Source organism: Pristiophorus japonicus, chromosome 14, assembly GCF_044704955.1.
Source record: "Pristiophorus japonicus isolate sPriJap1 chromosome 14, sPriJap1.hap1, whole genome shotgun sequence".
NCBI lineage: Eukaryota > Metazoa > Chordata > Chondrichthyes > Pristiophoridae > Pristiophorus > Pristiophorus japonicus.
Window position 1 is genome coordinate 163,138,024 of NC_091990.1, and position 22,159 is coordinate 163,160,182.

The window sequence follows — 22,159 nt, forward strand, 5'->3', positions numbered from 1 at the left end:
CTTACCTATCTGCGACAAATGCCTCCTAGCTTATCTGCTTGCTGTCACCTCGAAAGCTTGCTGACCTGAGTGCTTAATCCTGTTCAATTACCTGCCTAGCTCGAGTAGTTACCAGACCCCAATGCATCCCCGATCCAGCTGCTCAACCCACTTATCAGGAGTGTTTCCTGTCTCGCTCGAATGCTTCCTGCTCAGCTAAGCTGTTTTGGGGTAGGGGCGGGAGGTAGAGAGACAGCAAGAAATTGGAGAAGGAGGAGATTGAACGAGTGAGAAGTGAGGGAATTGGAAAACAACAAGAAATAATGCAGGAGTGGAAGGAGGCAAGCAGTAAAGGAAAACAGACAAGTGAGGAGAGAGAGAGACACAAATACACATACTGGGGGGGGGGGGGGGGGAGAAGATATGTAAAGAAGAAGAAAAAATCAAAGGAGGAGGAAAGAAAGATACAAGTCAATAGCAACTTGCATTTATATATGTTAAAGTAAATTGTGGGGAGGATACAAAGAGCCTGCAAAGGAATATAGACAGGTTAAGTGAGTGGGCAATAAGATGCAGATGGAGTATGTGGGGAAATATGAGCTTATTTACTTTGGTAGGAAAAATAGCAAAACAATATTGAGAACTATTAAATGTTGATGTTCAGATAGATTTAGGTGTCCTCAGAGCAAACAACAACAACTTATATTTATATAGTTCCTTTAACGTGGTGAAACATTCCAAGGCACTTCACAGGTGTATTATAAGATAAAAGATTAGGCACTGGGCAGGTGGCCAAAAGCTTGGTCAAAGTGTCATGTATTCCACTGTCATTGTAGCCCATGTATAAACTGACCTAAGTTGTACACCATGAGAACTTGTGGGGGACACTCCTAACCTGGACTTTCAGGTATAAAAAGGGACACTCCACCCACCTTCATCACTTCAGTGCTGGCTAATAAAAGTTACTGATCACACAGTGACCTTCTCTCAAGTATGGGCCTTGTGTGCATTTACACTGTAAAGACGAGAAACTGGGAATTAAACCACGCGAGCATGGCCACTAGCAGCACAGACGAGAGATACTGTGTTGGTGATGATTGGGACGATTTTATTGAGAGACTATAGCAAAGTTTCATCACTAAGGAATGGCTGGGACAGGATTCGGCCAACAAACGCAGGGCTCATCTCCTGACAGTTTGTAGATCCAGGACGTACTCCCTGATGAAGGACCTTCTAGCGCCAGAGAACCCGGCGGACAAGACTTTTGAAGAACTCAGTAAATTGATCGGGGAACACTTTAAACCGCGAGCAGCATGCACATGGCGAGACACCGGTTTTACACGGCGGCGAGAAGGGCAAAGCGTTCCAGACTTCATGGCAGACTTCCAGCGACTGGCGAGCCTATGTAAGTTCCCAGATGTATGCAGAGCGGAGATGCTGCGAGACTTTTTTTATTGAGGGCATCGGGCATGCTGGGGTCTTCAGGAAACTGATTGAGATGAAGGACTTGACCCTGGAAACGGCGGCTTTGATGGCCCAGACATTTATCTCAGGGGAGGAAGAGACCAGAATGATGTTTGACAAAAATCTTGGTTTAAATGCAGCAAATGGACAGGGAGTCAACATTGTTAATGCAGCACACAGTTCTCCAGGCAGACAAGGGCAATTGGACATGCCCGAGCATGTAGTCGAACCCAAAGGGGGAATTCAACAGAGACAATGGTTAGCTGAACGGCGATTCATGCCATCGCAAGGGACGATGCGGCCAGTGGCTGGCGAGTGAGTTGAAGAAGCTGACCACCATCACGACACACAAGGGGTTGTTTGAGTATAATAGTTGTCCGTTTGCGTTTCTGATAACTACCGCAGGAGCGGGTTAGCCTCCCCGGGTGGAAACAGTTTCGCGCCCCCTGGATGAGTAGAACAGGGCAATTTCGGCCTCTTTGTCTCTAATATTGAAATAGACAGAAATTTGGGTGCTACCTCTCATGTCAGGTTATCCTTTGTTTATTATTTCATGTTCAATAATTTCAGATCTTCATCTCACACAGCAATCAGTACCACAGCATGTTAATGATTTATCTTTCTGTGTGCCGCATGTATTTTTGAAAGCTACATTCTCTCAAGCTTTTTGAGCCTTCTAATTAGATCTCTTTTTACAAAACTAAAATGGATTTCGAATCACTTTCCACAGTAATTTTCTTTCCAAAGACATAGTCAAATTTGTTCAATCACAAAACAATGGCTAACTGTGCATTTTGAATCTCAACATAGCCCATCTCAGTTTCAGTCAGAGACCTTGAGGCATAAGCCCCAGGTTAACCTTCTTTCAGGAAACAATCTTCTAAATCTCTTTCAAGTGCATTGTACTGTAGAAGTAAATCATTATTAATGTCAAAGTATTCCAGTATTGGTGCTTGAGAGATAATCTTCATGACATTCTCTGAACACTTCTTATGGCCACAGTTCCATGTAAAATCAACTTGTTTCTGTAGTCACAAAGAGTAGTGCTTACCTCAAACTTGAGAAAATTGATCCAGTTAGCAATTCCCAATAAATTCTGGATTCCTCAGAAGGCATCTAAGTTTTGTTTTAACTTTTCAGTATCTGGTTTTAGTTCATCTCGAGAGTCAATTGCCCAAATATTTCACTTCTTGTTTGTTAACCTTGATACCTTTTTGTTGGCACTGGTTCAATTGGGCTTCCAATTTCCAATAATAAGAACATAAGAAATAGGAGCAGAAGGCCATAAGGCCCCTCGAGCTTGCCCTGCCATTTAATACGATCATGGCTGATCTGATCATGGACTCGGGTCCACTTCCCTGCCTGCTCCCCATAACTCCTTATCGTTTAAGAAACTGTCTATTTCTGTCTTAAATTTATTCAATGTCCCAGCTTCCACAGCTCTCTGAGGCAGTGAGTTCCACAGATCCACAACCCTCGGAGGAAATTTCTCATCTCAGTTTTAAATGGCTGGCCCCTTATTCTAAAATCATGCCCCTTAGTTCTAATCTCTCCTATCAGTGAAAACATCCTCTCTGCATCCACCCTGTCAAGCCCCCTCATAATCTTATACGTTTCGATAAGATCATCTCTCATTCTTCTGAATTCCAATGAGTAGCGGCCCAACCTACTCAACCTTTCCTCATAACTCAACCCCCTCATCTCTGGAATCAACCTAGTGAACCTTCTCTGAACTGCCTTCAAAGCAAGTATATCCTTTCGTAAATATGGAAACCAAAACTGCATGCTGTATTCCAGGTGTGGCCTCACCAATACCTTGTACAACTGTAGCAAGACTTCCCTGCTTTTATACTCCATCCCCTTTGCAATAAAGGCCAAGATTCCATTAGTCTCCCTGATCACTTGCTGTACCTGCATACGATTCTTTTGTATTTCATGCACATGTACCCCCAGGTCCCGCTGTACTGCAGCACTTTGCAATCTTTCTCCATTTAAATAATAACTTGCTCTTTGATTTTTTTCTGCCAAAGTGCATGACCTCACACTTTCCAACATTATACTCCATCTGCCAAATTTTTGCCCACTCACTTAGCCTATGTCTTTTGCAGATTTTGTGCGTCTCCTCACACATTGCTTTTCCTCCCATCTTTGTATCATCGGCAAACTTGGCTACGTTACACTCAGTCCCTTCCTCCAAGTTGTTAATAGATTGCAAATAGTTGGGGTCCCAGCACTGATGCCTGTGGCACCCCACTGGTTATTGATTGCCAACCCGAGAATGAACCAATCATGGTCCTGTTTAACTGCACCATAGATTAAAATGTCATCTGCCATTATTGCAATTCTTTCCAGACTTTGAAGTGTACTGTGAAGTCTTCTCTAATTTTGCTCATTATCTGCAGAAATTCTGAAAGACTCATAACCCAACTGATACTGAAAAGGTGATCTTCAGGTTTAAATTTAGCTTTTGCTGGTTCATCATGTAGGTTTTGAAAATGTGTCTGATAACGCTCCTGTGACCCGCCCTGGGATGCTTTTATTATGTTAAAAGGTGCTATATAAATGTAAGTTGTTGGTTGTTGCTGATTATGGTTGACAGCTTTATTAAGTGGCTTTGGATTGTTACACAAGCACACCATATCATTCCCTTTCACCGAAGAGACCCAGTCAGTCGGGACACTGACCAGCATAATAACTTTCTTATCTATAAGCTCATTAATGCACTTCTGGACAAGTTCTTTCAACAGTTGGAGGTAGTTTCTTGCCGGACAATTGTGTTCCTGGGACCTTCTTATTAATTTGAAGGTTCACAGTGTTCCTCTCTCCTTTGGAGAGTCTAATACAATGCTACTATATCTTGTTTTGTGAGCTTTGATGAACCCTCCATCATAATGTTCTTCTGAGTCACTGTCACAAATTACATATGTTGAATGATCTCAGCACCTAGGACAGATCTGCACTCACATGGTGCTCCTTGATACTCAATGCTATATTTCTTGTTGCTCTTGGGGATTTTAAAGCTAACTTATCTAATCCCCAATGGTTTTATTTCTGTTTTATTGAACGTGAAGTAGTATTTGAGTTCTGAAGTTCTGTCACTTGGATCATCAACCAGTGTTCGGTGTTCATTCTGATACTGGTGCTCTGAGATCTAACAACTTCAAGCAACAAAATAAAACCTTTATTTGAGTCCCAATGAGCTTAATCTAGAGTTTGCAGCTGAAGCTTGCCTTTTTCTCCCCCTCAATTTCTGAACTTTGAACACTTGGCTAAGAAATTATTTTGTTCTCTGCATCTATTACACTAAGCAGAACAGGCTTCTTTCTCTCTGACATGATTTTTTCCACGGTGCTTAATCTGTTTCGGTTTTCAAAAATTTCTTAGATTTCATTAGTCTTTTCAACACAAAATTGTTACATCTTAGCAACAACAGCCTTTATATCAGCCTTGCTAGCGCCCGTCTCAAATGGAAGATCAAGTATTTTCAGTGTGTCCCTGCCCATACAGGTAATTAGTGCAAGAATTCCCATATATTTTGGCTGCTCATAATTGTCTCAAGTTCTTTCAAAGCTTTTGCAATCACTGCCCGGTTTGCCCTCCATCTTTAGTTTTGCTGGAGTGGCACAGAATAATAAATTCACAGAGCTGTAGTAGTTGTATTCCTAGTACTTAATGTTTTTAATTTTCCATTTCAAATGATCTTTTAGTAATATAGTCAGACAGAACAGGATACAGTCAAAAAACAGTATGGGATCTGTTTGAACAGTCCAGAGCACTTAGCTGAAAAGCCCAATATATCCAACAGAAAAATTCAAAATGTTATTTTTCTTTTCTTCCCGTCACAAGTTTAGGGTCTTGCTTCAAATATTCTCTGGGGTACGGCAGTGCTCGACACTCCTGCAAGTGATCGGAGTGTCTTGAGGGTTGTGCCCATTATGCCCAATATCTAAACAGACAATAGCATAACCCAGGCACATAACAAGACGACCCCCTGTATTCTTTCGCATGTGCCCCCATCCGTGCTTCTCTAATTTTTTAGAAAGTGAACCATTAAAACACTTGGTAGACAAGACCAAAATTAAAATGATTAAGCTGCTTTATTTCATGGCAAGTAAACATACTGGGCAACAATTATGATTGTATTCAATTTATTCAATACAATTTGCGTTGGTATAATACGAAATAATGTCTCGGATCTTGAGTTGAGAATAATGGTGAGGCTACCAGCGCTCACTATTATTATGGAGTAAATCGAACAGCAACTTCTGGAGTCCGCACAGGCGCAGTTAAACCCAGAAATCCGGATGCTGCTGTCAAATTTGCTCTACTCCTCCACAAGCTTCGCTACACCAGTACCTTGTCAACAGACACGGCATTGAAACACATTCAAGGGCGTGAAGTTGCTACACTTACCCACGAGTTACACGCTGGAGAAAGTTAGAGCTGGTGCATTCAGGTGTAAGTGAATTTTTAACGGCGTGATAAGTCATAATAAATGCCAAACAACCTCTCTGACCCTGAAAATTTAATTTTACAAGTGTGGAGTCTCATTTCTTCAAAATGTAATTATTGTTGGGATTTAAAAAAAATTTAATAATTAAAAAAAACTTTTTCTTTGTCTTTTATCTCTCTCTTAATCCCACCTTCTTTTCATCTCTATTTCTCTTTCTGTACATGGTTTTTACAAAGAATTAAATATTCTAATTTATTCTTCCAGGTTTAGACTGTGTCTCAGTGAGGATTCTTCAATCTGATTGGTTGAAGAGCCACGTTGTTGCTTTACCTGCGCTCACATGCCACAGATCCCCGCAGATGGTACCACGCTGGAGAGGATCTCTAAATACCATACATTTCTGCTCAAAAGTCCGCGAAAAATCAGTGGGCAACTGAACTCTGGAGAAAACAGAAAGTGTTAATGTGAAGAGCTATAGGTACTCGAAGACAGCACTGAGGACAAACTTTTTCAGAGTTAATCTGGTTGCAAGTTGTAACAGGAAGTACATTTATGCTTGAATGTGGGGGTGGGGTTATGGTTTGTTGATGAAGAAAAGAAGTGCCTACACTGACCTATTCCATCTCTTGTATAGCTTTGTGCTGTTATTTACAGCCAAAGTGGCATTATTAAAATAGGATTAGCTTTTAAAATATAAATTGAATTTGATGTTCTAAATAGTTTAGAACAAAACAAGCACAACTAAGTGAACTGAATTCTTGTAAAATATTAAAGTTGGAAGTATTTGTACAAATTTAAAGTCGTGTTTGCTGATATGCAGATTGTTAGCCAAGTCAGAAACGGCATAGTTTAATAAATGGTTCATCAGGTTTGTGGCCTCCAGAATGGTTTGTGAGAAAGAGATGAATCTAGCCACAGCACAAGTTGCTTAGAGAGCATGTGTTTTCAAACTTCACTTGCAGGTCATAAGCTAAAGGGGTCAATGATTCATCTGGTGCCCTTTGACACATATTCCTGACAAAATTCATTGGTTTTCTGATACCAGTATTCTTGCTTAACAGGTATTTATTGAGTATTGAGACACGAACAAATTGCTTAGTGTTTTTAGTTGAGCCAGCTCAGAAGCATTTTAACCACTTTTCATCTAAGTGCTCTTTTTTTAAGACTTGTGGGAATACACTTTGCTTTAAAGCCCCAACACTTAAATAGAACTTCCCCTTCCTCCGGCACCTTCCCATGCAAGCGCAGGAGATGCAACACCTCTCTTCCCACTGTCCAGGGCCCCAAACACTCCTTCCAGGTGAAACAGCAATATACCTCTACTTCTTGCAACTTAGTACAGGTTGAACCTCCCTTATCTGGAACCCTCGGGACCTGGCCTGTTCTGGATAAGGGATTTTTCTGACGAGGGGTGGTCATGTTAAATTGGATGGTACAGGTACTGAGCAAAGGGATATCGGGGCTGGCTGGCTTGGGGTTGGGAGTGCAGCAGAGGGATCGGGGGTGGGGGGGGTGGAGGGGGTGTGGTGGAGGGGGACAGTGGATCGCGGGGTCAGGCCAGCGATTGCGGGATTCGGCAGCGAGGAAGGACTTCAATTTGTTCATGTTGGAGTTCTGCACATGCGCCACCCGGTGGCCGGGAACGGTTCTGGACGAGGGGTGGTTCTGGATAAGGGTGGGTCAACCTGTATACTGTATTCGCTGCTCACAATGCAGCCTCCTCTACATTGGGGAGATCAAACACAGATTGGGTGATTGAACGGAGGTGTTCACCAAAGCAGTCTGCCAGCATGACCCTAAGCCTCCGGTCGCCTGCTACTTAATTCTCCATCCCACTATGACCTCTCTGTCATTGGCCACCTACACTGTCCCAATGAAGCTCAATGCAAGCTTGCGGAACAGCAATTCATCTTTCAATTGGGAACTTTACAGCCTTTTGGCCTCAACATTGTGTTCAGTAACTTTAGATCATAACCACCGCTCCTTTATTCTCACACAGCAGGCGCTAGTAATGGTTCTGCTGTAAACATTTACATCTCCGCTAGACCCATCTTTTGTGTCTTTACTTGTCCCATTACCACCCCCTTTTGCCTTATACCATCAACCCTTTTGGCGTTTAATTACACCTGCCCATCACCCTATCACAGACCTTTCCTCCCCTCCCTCCCCCTCCCACACCCACTCCTTTTTCTCTGGCTCTGCACTTGATTAAAAACTGTTAAATCTCTAACTACTTCCAGTTCTGATAAAAGGTCATAGACCTGAAACATTAACTCCGTTTCTCTCTCCACGGATGCTGCATGACCTGCTGACTGTTTCCAGCATTTTGTGTTTTAATTTAAAACAGAACTCTTTCCAGTGGGGAAAAAAAACAACTCTTCCATAACACCTTTTAAAACATTTTGGTAGATTCAGAGTGAATTATTTCCAATTCTGACTCCGTATAGCATTTAATATTAAGCTCAGTTGGTTAGAAACTAGTAGACGTCAAATCTTTAAAATGTGTTTATTGATAAACCATTTGAATTCCAATGTTTTAATTCATTCAGATTTAGCCAGCCAATTAAATATTTAATTGGCAATTTAACAAATAAATCCTTATTTCAGGCACACACAAATTTTTGTCCTATGGATACCTGCCAAGTTGAGGTATGACAGTTTCTGGAATTCAACAGACATATGTCAGACAAAACTTTTAATTATATAATAGATAATTAAAAAAAATATATACCCCACGATATGAGGTGGGGGGAAAAAATGGAACTTGAGAGAAGAAAAAGAACCTGAATTTTATATAGCAGCTCATCATGTCCTTAACATGTCCCAAGGTACTTTGCAACCAAACGATTACTTTGACATGCAGTCACTGTTATGTTGAAAAATATGGCAACCAATTTGCACATAGCAAGGTCCCACAAACAGCAAATAAATGAGATAACCAACAGATAATCTGACGTCCGAGGGCGCAATATTGACACAAGGAATATTCACTGTCCTTCTTCAAATAACGTCAGACATTTCTTGCATCCACCGGAGCAGAAAGATGGAAACTTATTTAACGCCTCATTTGAAAGATGGCACTCCCTCAGTAGCATACTGAAGTATCAACCTAGATTTAAAAAAATTAATTCTTGGGATGTGGGCGTCGCTGGCAAGGCCGGCATTTATTGCCCATCCCTAATTGCCCCTTGAGAAAGTGGCGGTGAGCCGCCGCCTTGAACCGCTGTAGTCCATGTGGTAATTCTATTCCCACAGTGCTGTCCAGGATTTTGACCAAGCCTCAGATCTCGGGTGGGCTTGAGGCAAGGCTGCTACCAACTGAGGCAAAATGACAATTGACTTCTAAAGCAGACACGAGACTCCGAAAGCAAACGCTCTACTCGGAACTTCTTCACGGCAAACTAGCCAAAGGTGGACAGAAGAAACGTTACAAGGACACCCTCAAAGCCTCCCTGATAAAGTGCAACATCCCCACCAACACCTGGGAGTCCCTGGCCAAAGACCGCCCTAAGTGGCTGAGCGCCTCGAGTCTCATCACCAAGTGCATGCAGAAAACATGTGCAGGCAGCCGAAAGAACATGTGGCAAACCTATCCCACCCTCCACGACTATCTGTCCCACCTGTTGCAGGGACTGTGGCTCTCGTATTGGGATTGTTCAGCCACCTAAGGACTCATTCTAAGAGTGGAAGCAAGTCTTCCTCGATTCCGAGGGACTGTCTATGATGATGAGATGACAATTGAAGAAAATTCCCTTACAAGAGACAGAAAACTAAGGCAGTAGATTTTAAAGGTTAAAATAGTGAACAGTAATGCTTAATGCGATTACTATCTGAAACTTTAGTTAGGAGCAGTAGTTTTTCTGCAAAGACCTATAGCTCAACAATTTTACACCTAGTACACAATGCACATTATAGCAGCCAGTGTTTCAGCTGTTTGTACTCAGGTGAAATGAAGCATGTGATTCTGTTCCCTAACTGTAGTAACTCAGAGCTCACACACAGGTGGGGTGGGGGAACACACAATTTTTATGGAAAAGAACAAGGTACAAACGAGCGCAAAAGTACTTAACTGGAGGAGGACTAATTTCAGTGAAAAGGAATCTGGCCTAAGTGGATTGGAATCAAAAGGTGGTAGGCAAAACAGTAATTGAAAATGGGAGGCCTTCAAAGTGGAGATGGTTCGGGAACAGAGTTGACACGTTTCCATGAGGGGGAAAGGAAGGGAATCCAAAGCGAGAGCTCCTTGAATGACGAAGGATATCGAGCTGAAAATGAAACAAAGAAAGGAGACTTATGATAAATGTCAGGTTTTTAAATTCAGTAGAGAACCAGGCTGAATACAGAAAGTACAGAGGAGAACTGAAACAGAAAATAAAAGGGGCAAAGGCAGCGTATGAGAATAGATTAGCGGCCAACATAAAAGGGAAGTCAAAAGTCTTCTATAAACATATAAATAGTAAATGGGTAGTCAAAGAAAGGGTGGGGCCAATTAGCAACCAAAAAGGAAACCTTCTTGTGGAGACAGACGGCACAGTTGAGGCTCTAATGAGTACTTTGCTTCTGTCTTCATTAGAGACGAGGATCTGCCAATGTAGCAGCAAAGGAGGTGGCAGTAGCGATATTGAATAGGATAAAAATAGAGAGAGGAGATGTACTTAAAAGGCTGGCAGTCCTCACAGTAGAGAAGCCACCCGGTATGGATGGGATGCAACCAAGGTTACTGAGGGAAGTTAGGGTGGAAATTGTGGAAGCTCTGGCCATAATCTTCGAATCGTCCTTGGATATGGGGATGATGTCAGAGGACTGGATGATTGCAAATGTTGCACCTCTATTTAAAACCGAGGAGCAGGTACAACCGGAAACCAGGCCAGTCAGCCCAACGTCGGTGGTGGGGGAACTTTTAGAAACAATAATGCGGGACAAAATTAATTTACATCTGGAAAAGTATGGGTTAATAAATGAAAATCAGCACAAATTTGTTAAAGGCAAATCATGTTTGACTATCTTGATCGAGTTCTTTGGTGAAGTAACGGAGAGGGTTGATGAGAGTATTTACTTTGGTAGGAAGAATAGAAAAACAGAATTTTTGTTAGAAACTATTAAATGTTGTTCAGAGATTTAGGTGTCCGTACAAGAAATGCAAAGAGTCAGCATGCAGGTACAGCAAACAATTAGGAAGTCAAATGGCCTTTATTGCTAGATGGTTGGAGTACAAGAGTAAGGAAGTCTTGCTACAGTTGTACATCGTAGGCAGTCCTTCAGAATCGAGGAAGACTTGCTTCCACTCTTAAAATGAGTCCTTAGGTGGCTGAACAATCCAATACGAGAACCACAGTCCCCGTCACAGGTGGGACAGATAGTCGTTGAGGGAAGGGGTGGGTGGGACAGATTTGCCGCACGCTCTTTCCACTACCTGCACTTGATTTCTGCATGCTCTTGGTGATGAGACTCGAGATACTCAGCGGCCTCCCGGATGCATTTCTCCACTTAGGGTGGTCTTTGGCCAGGGTCTCCCAGGTGTCAGTGGGGATGTTGCACTTTATCAGGGAGGCTTTGAGGGTGTCCTTGTAACGTTTCCTCTGCCCACCTTTGGCTCGTTTGCCGTGAAGGAGTTCCGAGTAGAGCGCTTGCTTTGGGAGTTGTACAGGGCTCTGGTGAGACCACACCTGGAGTACTGTGCACAGTTTTGTTTCTTTATTTAAGGAATGATATACTTGCCTTCGAGGCTGTTATGTATGCAACACCTTGTAACCAGCATTCTACTGCACTAGCTTAAAGCCTTGTTCCCTTGGCACACAACTTGATAGCCACCAGAGGTGTGCAGTTTTGAAAAAGGTGTGCGCATCTGTTGGGAGTCCCAAGGGATCCCAGCATCCCGTGGGAGCATTTTATATAAGCAGGCCTCCCATGCTGTGCCAGCACTCTGGAGTCAGAATAGACTAAGGTCACACTTATTCAAGTCTACAGTACTCAGTCACATTGCTTTATTTGAGACATAATAGAGGCGGTGCAATGAAGGTTCACTAGATTGATTCCTGGGATGAGGTTGTCCTATGAGGAGAAATTGAGCAGATAGGGCATATGCTCTCTGAAGTTTAGAAGAATGAGCGGTGATCTCATTGAAACATAAGATTCTGAGAGGGACTGACAGATTAAATGCTGAGAGATGGTTTGCCCTGGCTGGAGAGTCTAGAACTAGGGGGCATAGTCTCAGGATAAGGGGCTGGTCTTTTAAGACTGAGATAAGGAGGAGTTTATTCACACAGAGGGTTGTGAATCTTTGGAATTCTATGCCCCAAAATGCTGTGGATGCTCATTCGTTGAGTATATTCAAGGCTGAGATCGATAGATTTTTGGACTCCAGAGGAATTAAGGGATATGGGGATAGGGCAGGAAAGTGGAGATGAGGTCAAAGATCAGCCATCAGCCATGAACTTATTGAATGGCAGAGCAGGCTCGAGGGGCTGTATGACCTACTCCTGCTCCTAATTTTTATGTTCTTATGAGGGTACTGCATTTGATGTTGTGTATGTGGATTTTCAAAAGGCGTTTGAAGAGCAGTCTGTTTGGATTGTAGAAAGTAGATGGACTTTGATCCTTATTTATCTGTCCTTTTGTCGTAGTTTTTTGCTTTCACTACTGAAGCTAGGCACACCTTTTTAAAACTGCACACCTCTGGAGGCTGTCAAGTTGTGTGCCAAGGGAACAAGGCTTTAAACTAGTAAGATGGAGGGGGGGAGGAATCTACAAGAAACATAACCAGCCTAAGTATAAACAAAACAGGAAAAGAGAGAATCGGAAGAATTTTTTAAACAGCCGTTACCGCCTCGCGGAAAGGAGTTACTGCTCAGTCAGGGTGGTCGACAATCGGGACATTGCCCTCGTCCCTTTTTCTGGCGGAGAAGGTGAACGTCCTGCCCATGTTTCCGCCCAGTCAGCCACGCGCCGATGACCCCTTTCCGCCCCGCGAGGGAAATTGCCCCACGGGAGTAGAACAGCCGACAGTTGTTGCCCCCAACAGCTTTCCCTGGCGGGAAGCTGCCATTGGCTGGGCAGTGCATCCGCCCTTAAAGAGGAGGGTGCTTTGCGGCGGCCACCATTTTATTTTAATTGTCGGCTGACTCTGAAGTGACAACGGGTGCGGCCGGGACTGCTGGCCTGACCGAAGTCCTCCCTAGTAGCCCAGTGGGTGCCACTAAGGTGGCTGCAGAGCTTGCAGCAGCCCTCCCCTTTAGCTGAAGGGGAGGGACGTTGCTCCGCGTCAGCATGACGCGGCACGTCTGCGTCGCACTGACGTCACCACCTGCCTTCCGCCCCGCTCCGACGGAATCGCTCAAAAAAGGGCAAAATCGCACAAATCATCGCCCCATCGATTGGGGAGGTAAATCAACAATTAAAATCGCTAAGTGCGCCCCGTTTGGGTGGAAGGCAATTTCGGCCCCTCGGAGTCTAAAAAGCTGGTTAAACATAAAGTGAGTGGAAATCCCATTAAATTGAATTAAACTGTATGTACACAGTGTCCGTATTAAAATAGGGGAGCTGGAGGCAGTCATAGCAGGGATTACTGAGACATGGCTACATAAAAATCAGAACTGGGAATTAAACATTGCAGGGTATAACATATTTATAAAAGAGTAGATACTGAGTGTTTCCACTTGTGGGGAAGACCATAACTAGAGGCCATCAATATAAGATAGTCACCAAGAAATCCAATAGGGGATTCAGAAGAAACTTCTTTCCCAAAGAGTGGTGAGAATGTGGAATTCGTTACCACAGGGAGTGGTTGAAGCGAATAGTATAGATGAATTGAAAGGGAGGCTAGACAAGCATATGAGGGAGAATAGAATAGAGAGTTATGCAGATAGATTTGGAGGAAAGACGGGAGGCTCGAGCGGAACATAAACGCCGACATGGACTGGTTAGGCCGAATGGCTTGTTTCTGTGCCATATGTCCTATGTAACTGCAGTTGTTCTGACACTACATAACACCTATGGGTATCCTACTGGACATCCCTCTCTTTGCAGATTCTGAAGGAAAAGGAGGAAGATCACTGGAAACATGCAAACAGATGCATTTACGCTTTGTGTGTCCAAGAAGGAACTAACACAGGCTAAGGCATTCCCACCAGAATTTGTCTAAAAAAGTCTGCATGCGGAGATTGTGATTTACCAGAAAGATCATGACACAGCTGCAGCCAGTTATTAGAAGGTACTCCCACAATGTTGTTAGAAAGGGAGTTCCAGGATTTTGACCCAGTGACGATGAAGGAATGGTGATTATACGTCCAAGTCAGGATGGCCTATGACTTAGAGGGGATCTGGGAGGTGGAGGTGTTCCCATGCGCCTGCTGCCCTTGTCCTTATAGGTGGTAGAGGTCGAGGGTTTGGGAGGTGCTGTCGAAGAAGCCTTGGTGAGTTGCTGCAGTACATTTTGTAGCTGGCATACACTGCTGACACGCTGCGCTGGTGGTGGAGGGAGTGAAAGTTTAAGGTGGTGGATGGGATGCCAATTAAGCATGCTGCTTTGTTCTGGATGGTGTTGAGCTTCGAGAGTATTGTTGGAGCTAGAAACATGGAAAATAGGTACAGGAGTAGGCCATTCGGTCCTTCGAGCCTGCACTACCATTCAATATGATCAGCCAATTGGAGAGTATTCCATCACACTCCTGACTTGTACCTTGTAGATGGTAGAAAGGCTTTGGGGAGTCAGGAGGTGAGACACTCGCCGCAGAATACCCAGCCTCTGACCTGCTCTTGTAGCCACAGTATTTATGTGGCTGGTCCAGTTAAGTTTCTGGTCAATGGTGACCTCTAGAATGTTGATTGTGGGGGTCATGTATTAAATTTTTCCAGGTTAAATTATGCGGTTGCACAAAAATGTGAATGGGCCACGCAACCCCTTGATGATTGAGTCTGGGGCTTTGGCCGATAGGTATGATTCTGTGAAGACAACTATGTCAGGCTTGACTAGTCTCTGGAATAGCTCTCCCAATTTTGGCACAAGTGCCCAGATGATAGTTCACTGGACTGGGTGTACCTTTGTCATCTGATACCTTAGTCGATGCTGTGTGGTCTGTCTGGTTTTAATCTGCTGGTAACTTTTTGTAGTGGTTTGATACAACTGAGTAGCTTACAAAGCCATTTCAGAGGGCAGTTAAGAGTCAACCACATTGCTGTGGCTCTGGAGTCACATATAGGCCAGACTGGGTAAGGACGGCAGGTTTCCTTCCCTACAGGAACCAGTTGGGTTTCTACGACAATTGTTCTATTTGCAGTGTCACTCCTTACTTAAATCAAACTGGTAAAGAAGAATTTACACTTGTGAAATGTATTTAATATAGAAAAATGTTTCAAAGTTCTTCACTTGAGCAAGAGGTAGAAAAAGAACTGGGAAAAGGTGTTCAAGGAGTCAGGCAAAAGGCAAACATGTGGAGTGGGGTGGAAAGAGAGGCAGAAGAGTCATATGTAATTTTTATTAAAAGTGAATTGCGTTGGAATTAGGGTTTAACTATATGATACAAGGATGTCTTTTGATGCAAATTACCCTTTTCATGCATTGTTTGAATAAATGAAAAAGGTTCCAAATGCTTTTTCCAGAGACAGTACTTCCTTTGGTGTGTACACAACATACGATTTTACGTTTGGAAATACCGCCCTGTGGTGTAAATCTGTATTTCTGCAGTGTAGCATGTGTAAAACTCAAATGTCACTGCACAGGAAATGCTCAAATAAAAGTATGTAATTATCAATTTAATCACCTGCCATTTCAAAAAAAATATGAATATCAATCCTGTCATCACTAAATTCACAATGCACCACAGACATATGATCCTAGTATACCATTACAACCCATTGCACAAGAAATAAAAAGGATCTGTCAATGCCCTCAAGCAATGCACGCAAATAGTGCTTCAGAATGGAGAGATGCAAATGAACAGAGGCCTGCAATAAACTAATCAATAGCTAATAGTATATTGCCTTTATATGTTACATGACCATCATGGTCTTCGAGCTTTGTTCAAGGGTATTTACCATCCAAACTGCAAACCCTGGAAAGAGCTAACAGCATTTTTTTCTGCTCTGACACAACAAGAAGTGCAATAGCTCCAAGTTTGCAGATGACACTAAGCTGGGTGGCGGTGTGAGCTGTGAGGAGGACGCTAAAAGGATGACTTGGACAGGTTAGGTGAGTGGGCAAACACGTGGCAGATGCAGTATAATGTGGATAAATGTGAGGTTATTCACTGGTGGCAAAAACATGAAGGCAGAATATTATCTGAATGGCGGCAGATTAGGAAAAGGGGAGGTGCAACGAGACCTGGGTGTCATGGTACATCAGTCATTGAAAGTTGGCATGCAGGTACAGCAGGCGGTGAAGGCTGCAAATGGCATGTTGGCCTTAATAGCTTGGGAATTTGAGTATAGGAGCAGGGAGGTCTTACTGCAGTTGTACAGGGCCTTGGTGAGGCCTCACCTGGAATATTGTGTTCAGGTTTGGTCTCCTAATCTGAGGAAGGACATTCTTGCAGCGAAGATTCACCAGATTGATTCCCGGGATGGCAGGACTGACATACGAGGAGAGACTGGATCGACTGGGCCTGTATTCACTGGAGTTTAGAAGGATGAGAGGGGATCTCATAGAAACATATACAATTCTGGCAGGACTGGACAGGTTAGATGCAGGAAGAATGTTCCCGATGTTGGGGAAGTCCAGAACCAGGGGACATAGTCTAAGGATAAGGGGTAAGCCATTTAGGACTGAGATGAGTTGTTAACCTGTGGAATTCCCTACTGCAGAGTTGTTGATACCAGTTCATTGGATATATTCAAGAGGGAGTTAGATATGGCCCTTACGGCTAAAGGGATCAAGAGGTATGGAGAGAAAGCAGGAAAGGGGTATGGAGGTGAATGATCAGCCATGATCTTATTGAATGGTGGTGCAGGCTCAAAGGGCCGAATAGCCTACTCCTGCACCTATTTTCTATGTAAGAAGAAAATTCAGAAAGTAAAGTTACAAATCAAGTTTTGCCAAAACATTTAACCATCTTAGTGAAGTTTCCCCAAGTTGCTGTACAACCAGGGCAGTTCAGCAAGTTTAGAAAGTCTTAAAAATCTGATTGAGTCTACAGCACAAAAATACCTTGAGTATTTCATTCAGAAGTTTTTAGATCTATACTGCTTTCTAAATATAAGGATAGGTGCATAAAATAAAAACAATGAACAGTCCTGATGGTTCAGCAAGATTACCAGTGAGTAACTGAACAATACAGGCCAGATACATCCAGATTCAATTCCCAGCTGATGCGGTTACCTTCTCAGCAACAACGATAGAGGCAATATAATTAGCCTCAACGTGCTTGGACTAAGGATGGCAAAAGAATTTAGCCTTGGTTTCCAGTAGGGCTTTGAATATCAATCAGGAATCTTAACTGATTTTCTTTGCAGGTACTGAGGCCAACTGCAGTGCCACAACTGAGATCAGCTAGCTGGCATTTACTATTAGAGATATTGTTGCTCATATCTTCCTGGTCGGATCAGCTCAATTGTTCACTCGATAAACTCACTTAGAATTAGCAAAACCCTATTCTTATGGTCTATCAGCAAGACTCAAAAATAAAATTAAAGCAGTAGTATGGAATTGCATCAATTTTTATGTTCCCCTTAATCAGAGATAGACTCTGACCATGTTAACCATCCATACATAGTGCTGATGAAATATACAACACTTTTTATAAAGATCTTTATTGTATTTATCTATAAGCATAATTTATTGCATTTAGTGCTTCCAGGATATCACTGTTTTAACGGGGAGAAGAGAATGGGATCAGCCAGAAGTCACGGTCCATTTGGGAACCACAACCATAGGAAGGACAAATGTTCAGGTCCTACATAGAGTTTCAGGAGCTAGCGAGGAAGAGCAGGACCTCTGGCTTACTTCCACTGCCATGTGCTACTGAGTATAGGAACAGTAGGATATGAGAAGTGGGCGAAGGTTTGATGAAATGGCACAGCAAGGAGGGCTGCAGCTTTTTGGACAGGAGGGACCTATTCAAGATGGATGTGTTGCACCTCAACAGGGCTGGGACTAATTTCCTTGCAGAGAGGTTAACTAATACTGTGGGAGTGGGTTTGAACTCATTTGACAGGGGGAGGAGCACCAGGTTGAAGCATTAGAGAGGAGATAAAAAGGTGCACAGAGGACTGGGAGAGGCAAACAGCATTAGAATAAATAGTTCAGAAATGGGGGGTGGGGGAAAGAGAATGCGAGGCAGGCTAAGACAGGTTTGAAGTCCATGTGTGTAAATGCATGGAGCGTGGGAAATAAAATTAGTGATCTGTAGGCACAAGTAGCCACATTGGATTATAATCTGGTGGCAATAACAGAACCTAGCTCAAACAAGGGGAGGGATGGGTACTTTATATTACCTGAAGGCATTATAGCTAGGAATATTGAGAAGGAAAAAATGGAGGGGGGTTGGCGAAAGTATTGATCAAAGATACTGTTACAACACTGGAAAGGGATGGTGTACTTGAGTGTGCAAAGACAGAATCTATTTGGTTAGAATTAAGGAATAGAGGAGCTATTACACAGCTGGGTGTATACTATGGGCCACCTAATAATGGGAAGGAGATAGGGGAGCAAATTTGCATGCAAATTGCAGAAAGATGGAAGAACTTTAGAGAAGTGATAATGGGGGCTTCAATTATCCTAATAAAGAATGGGAACAGCGTAAAGGACAAAGAGGAGGAGGAATCCTTGAAATGTGTACAAGAGAACTTTTTTGATCAATATGCTTTCAGCCCAATGAGGAAGGAAGCAGTGCTGGATTTAATTCTGAGGAATGAAGTGGGGCAAGTGGATCATGTTTCAGTGGAGGAGCATTTAGGAAACAATTACAGGGTATCACAATATCATTATGTTTAAAGTAGTTATTGAAAAGTACATGGAACAATTAAATGTGAAAATACGTAACTGAAGGAGGGCTACTTTCAGTGAGTTGAAAAGGTATGTGGCCCAGGTGGATTGGCAGGTAAAACAGTAATTGAGCAATGGGAGGCCTCGGAGATAGTTCGGGTACAGAGTAGACACCTTCCCAAGATGGGGAAAGAAAGGGTATCCAAAGCTAGAACTCCCTGGATGACTAAAGATGTATGTCGGACATCCTGGAGACATCTTGCAGAGTTAGGAATTAACAGTCAAACTTCTTTGTGTTTGTGATTAGCAGGCTTTCCAATATAAACAGTATGACTTTGAAGTGCGGTGAGGAGAAAGCAGGACTTGTCTTCTGATACGTAAAGTGTTTGTGTAAGGAAATAAGTGTAGGTAATAAATTGTAACTTCAGTTTTAGAGTAATAAAACAGGAGTAGTGACTCCATTTGCTAAATATAACAGTAGGTAAAGAAAACCTTGTTTAAGGGAAGTGGTTCCGAAGTAAACAAATTACAACCGTTTACATGAATAGTCTGTTTTCAAAGGGTTTGGGAATAGATACGTCATACAGTCTTATCTATGACATTTCCTTTGGTGTAGTTAAAATATGGTGTATAAAGGATCATGGTTTTCAACAGTAGGACCGAGTGTGCTTGAAAGATACACAAACCATGAAAAAGCCACTCTGTACACAGTTAAAGGCCAATGACCTTTACTGTGCATCAATAAAGTCTGTCCCGTTTACTCTACTACAAAGTCTCCTGCTTACTTAAAATGTATTGTTCTGAAGCAGAGGTGAAAGGCGTTTGACTGCTAATAATATAGAGCTTAAAATGAGACCCAAGGAGACTTATGATAAATGTCAGGTTTTTAATTCAGTAGAGATCCAGACTGAATACAGAAAGTACAGAGGAGAACTGAAAAAGAAAATAAGAGGGGCAAAGGCAGCGTATGATAATAGATTAGCAGCTAACATAAAAGGGAACCCAAAAGTCTTTTTATAAACACATAAATAGTAAAATGGGTAATCAAAGAAAGGGTGGGGCCGATTCAGGGCCAGAAGTATATTTTTGTGGAGGCAGAAGGCATGGCTGAGATAATAAATGAGTACTTTGCATGTCTTCACTAAAGAGGATGCTGCCAATATCACAGTGAAGGAGGAGGTAGTAGAGAAATTGAATAGGATAACAATAAAGTGAAAGTACTTAAAAGGTTGGAAATGCTTAAAGTAAAGAAAAATTTGCATTTGTATAGCGTCTTTCACATCCACCAGATGTCTCAAAGCACTTTACAGTCAATTAAGTACTTTTTTGAAGTGTAGTCACTGTTGTAATGTAGGAAACACGGCAGCCAATTTGCGCACAGCAAGCTCTCACAAACAGCAATGTCATAATGACCAAATAATCTGTTTTCCCTGCTCTTCTTCAAAATAGTGCCATGGGATCTTTTGCATCCACCCGAAAGCAGACAGGGACTTGGTTTAATGTCTCATCCGAAAGAAGGCATTTCCAACAGTGCAGCACTCTCTCGGCACTGCACTGGAGTGCCAGCCTAGATCAAGTCTCTGGAGTAGGACTTGAAGTAGAAAAGTCTCCTGGTCCTAGGTTACTGAGCAAAGTAAAGGTGGAGATTGCAGAGACTCTGGCCACAATCTTCCAATCCTCCGTAGATATGGGAGTGATGTCAGAGGGCTGGAAGATTGCAAATTTTACTCCCCCGCTCAAAAAAAGGGGCGAGAGATAAACCCGCAAGCGACATGCCAGTCAGCTTAACGTAGGTGGTGGAGAAACTTTTATTGACAATAATCTGGGACAAAATTAATTGGCACTTGGAAGAATATGAATGAATGTCAGCACTGATTTGTTAACGGTAAATCGTGTTTGACTAACTTGATTGAGTTCTTTGATGAAGTAACAGAGAGAGTTGACAAGTGTAGTGCAGTTGATGCTGTGTATATGGACTTTCAAAAGGCATTCGATAAAGTACCACATTATAGACTTATTAGCAAAATTGAAGCCATGGGATTAACGGGGAAGTAGCTGTGTGGATACGAAATTGGCTAAGAAACAAAAAGCAGAGAGTCGGGTTGAACGGATGTTTTTCAGACTGGATGGAAATGTGCAATGGTGTCCCCCAGGGACTGTTGTTGGGATCACTGCTCTTTGAGATATATATAAATGACCTAGATATATAGGATTTCAAAGTTTACAGATGACAAAAAACTCAAATGTAGTAAACAGCGAGGAAGATAGTAACAGGCTTCAGGAGCACTTTTAAGGTATTTGGCAAAAGTACAAGTGTTTTTATACAGTAAGTTATGATCTGGAATGTACTGCCTCAAAGAGTGGCATTAACAGATTCAATAATCACTTTGAAAAGGGAGTTAGATAAATACTTTAAAGGGGAAAGATTGACAGGACTACTTTGAGAACAGAGCAGTGGAATGGGACTAATTGGATAAGTCTCAAAGAGCCGAATGACCTCCTTCTGTGCTGTGTCATTCTATTCATCTATGTAATCCGTAATGTGTCATTACTCAACAAACTGTGTAAATTGGAACAAACTCAAAACTTTCGGGAAAAAAACCTTCAACCCCGTCAGCCAGCATTGCGCAAGCTGGAAGCGCGAATCATTGCATAAGCTGGAAGCGCGAATCATTGCATTGTACCCGAGCACAGATCAGGGACATTGACCATTTCAACCAGGAAAGGGCACTGAACTACTCACAGGCATGACTCCAATCTGGATCCAGAAGCAAGTGGAATAAAGAGCCATGTTGATGTGAGCTACTAGGATGACGAAGCCCACCCCGGAGCCTTTCTCGGGATCTGTCATGATCAAGGACAGGCAGGTATCCGTGTCCTCAATAACCGCAATGTGACAGCGGCCGCTCTCCGAGGCTCGGAGTTCGGGCTGTGTGTGTGAAGGTGCGGCCCCCGCAGTCTGTCACTGAGCGGCCGGCGGACACTCGCTCCCTGCCCAGCCGCCGCCAACTAACCGGCGCCGCCCAATCACAGCGCCTGGCGGCCCGGCGGGAGGGAGTTTATCCAACGGGCCAATGTCCGCCATTCCCCGCCCGCGAGTTACCACAAACAGCGGGAGATTCAAACAGCAAACCGACACCGCTCGATCCAGTCTGTGACCCCCCCCCCCGGTGGAGGTCAACGCTGCAGGTCCCGCCTCCGCTTCACGCTGATTGGCCAGCACCTCACAGCTCGGCTCTTCATTAGCCGAGGCAGCTGCCACTAACCGGCGACACATTTACTGCGCTGAAACGCCCGCTTGTGCGGTTTTAAAAACACGATCGGATTGAATTTGCGACCGTGTAAAA

General features: G+C 43.1%; 2 protein-coding genes across 2 annotated transcripts in view; one reads left to right on the forward strand and one right to left on the reverse strand.

Annotated features, from left to right (window-relative positions):
• slc22a18 (solute carrier family 22 member 18) overlaps positions 1–21,971 on the reverse strand; it is a 136,544-nt gene extending 114,573 nt beyond the window's left edge. Inside the window, exon 1 of the mRNA XM_070899758.1 lies at positions 21,556–21,971. Coding sequence (XP_070755859.1) covers positions 21,556–21,663 — 108 coding nt within the window. The 5' untranslated portion in view covers positions 21,664–21,971. The remainder of the gene's footprint in view (positions 1–21,555) is intronic.
• tssc4 (tumor suppressing subtransferable candidate 4) overlaps positions 21,500–22,159 on the forward strand; it is a 34,700-nt gene continuing 34,040 nt past the window's right edge. The window contains exon 1 of the mRNA XM_070899761.1: positions 21,500–21,675. The gene's annotated coding sequence lies outside the window, so the exon portion shown is untranslated. The remainder of the gene's footprint in view (positions 21,676–22,159) is intronic.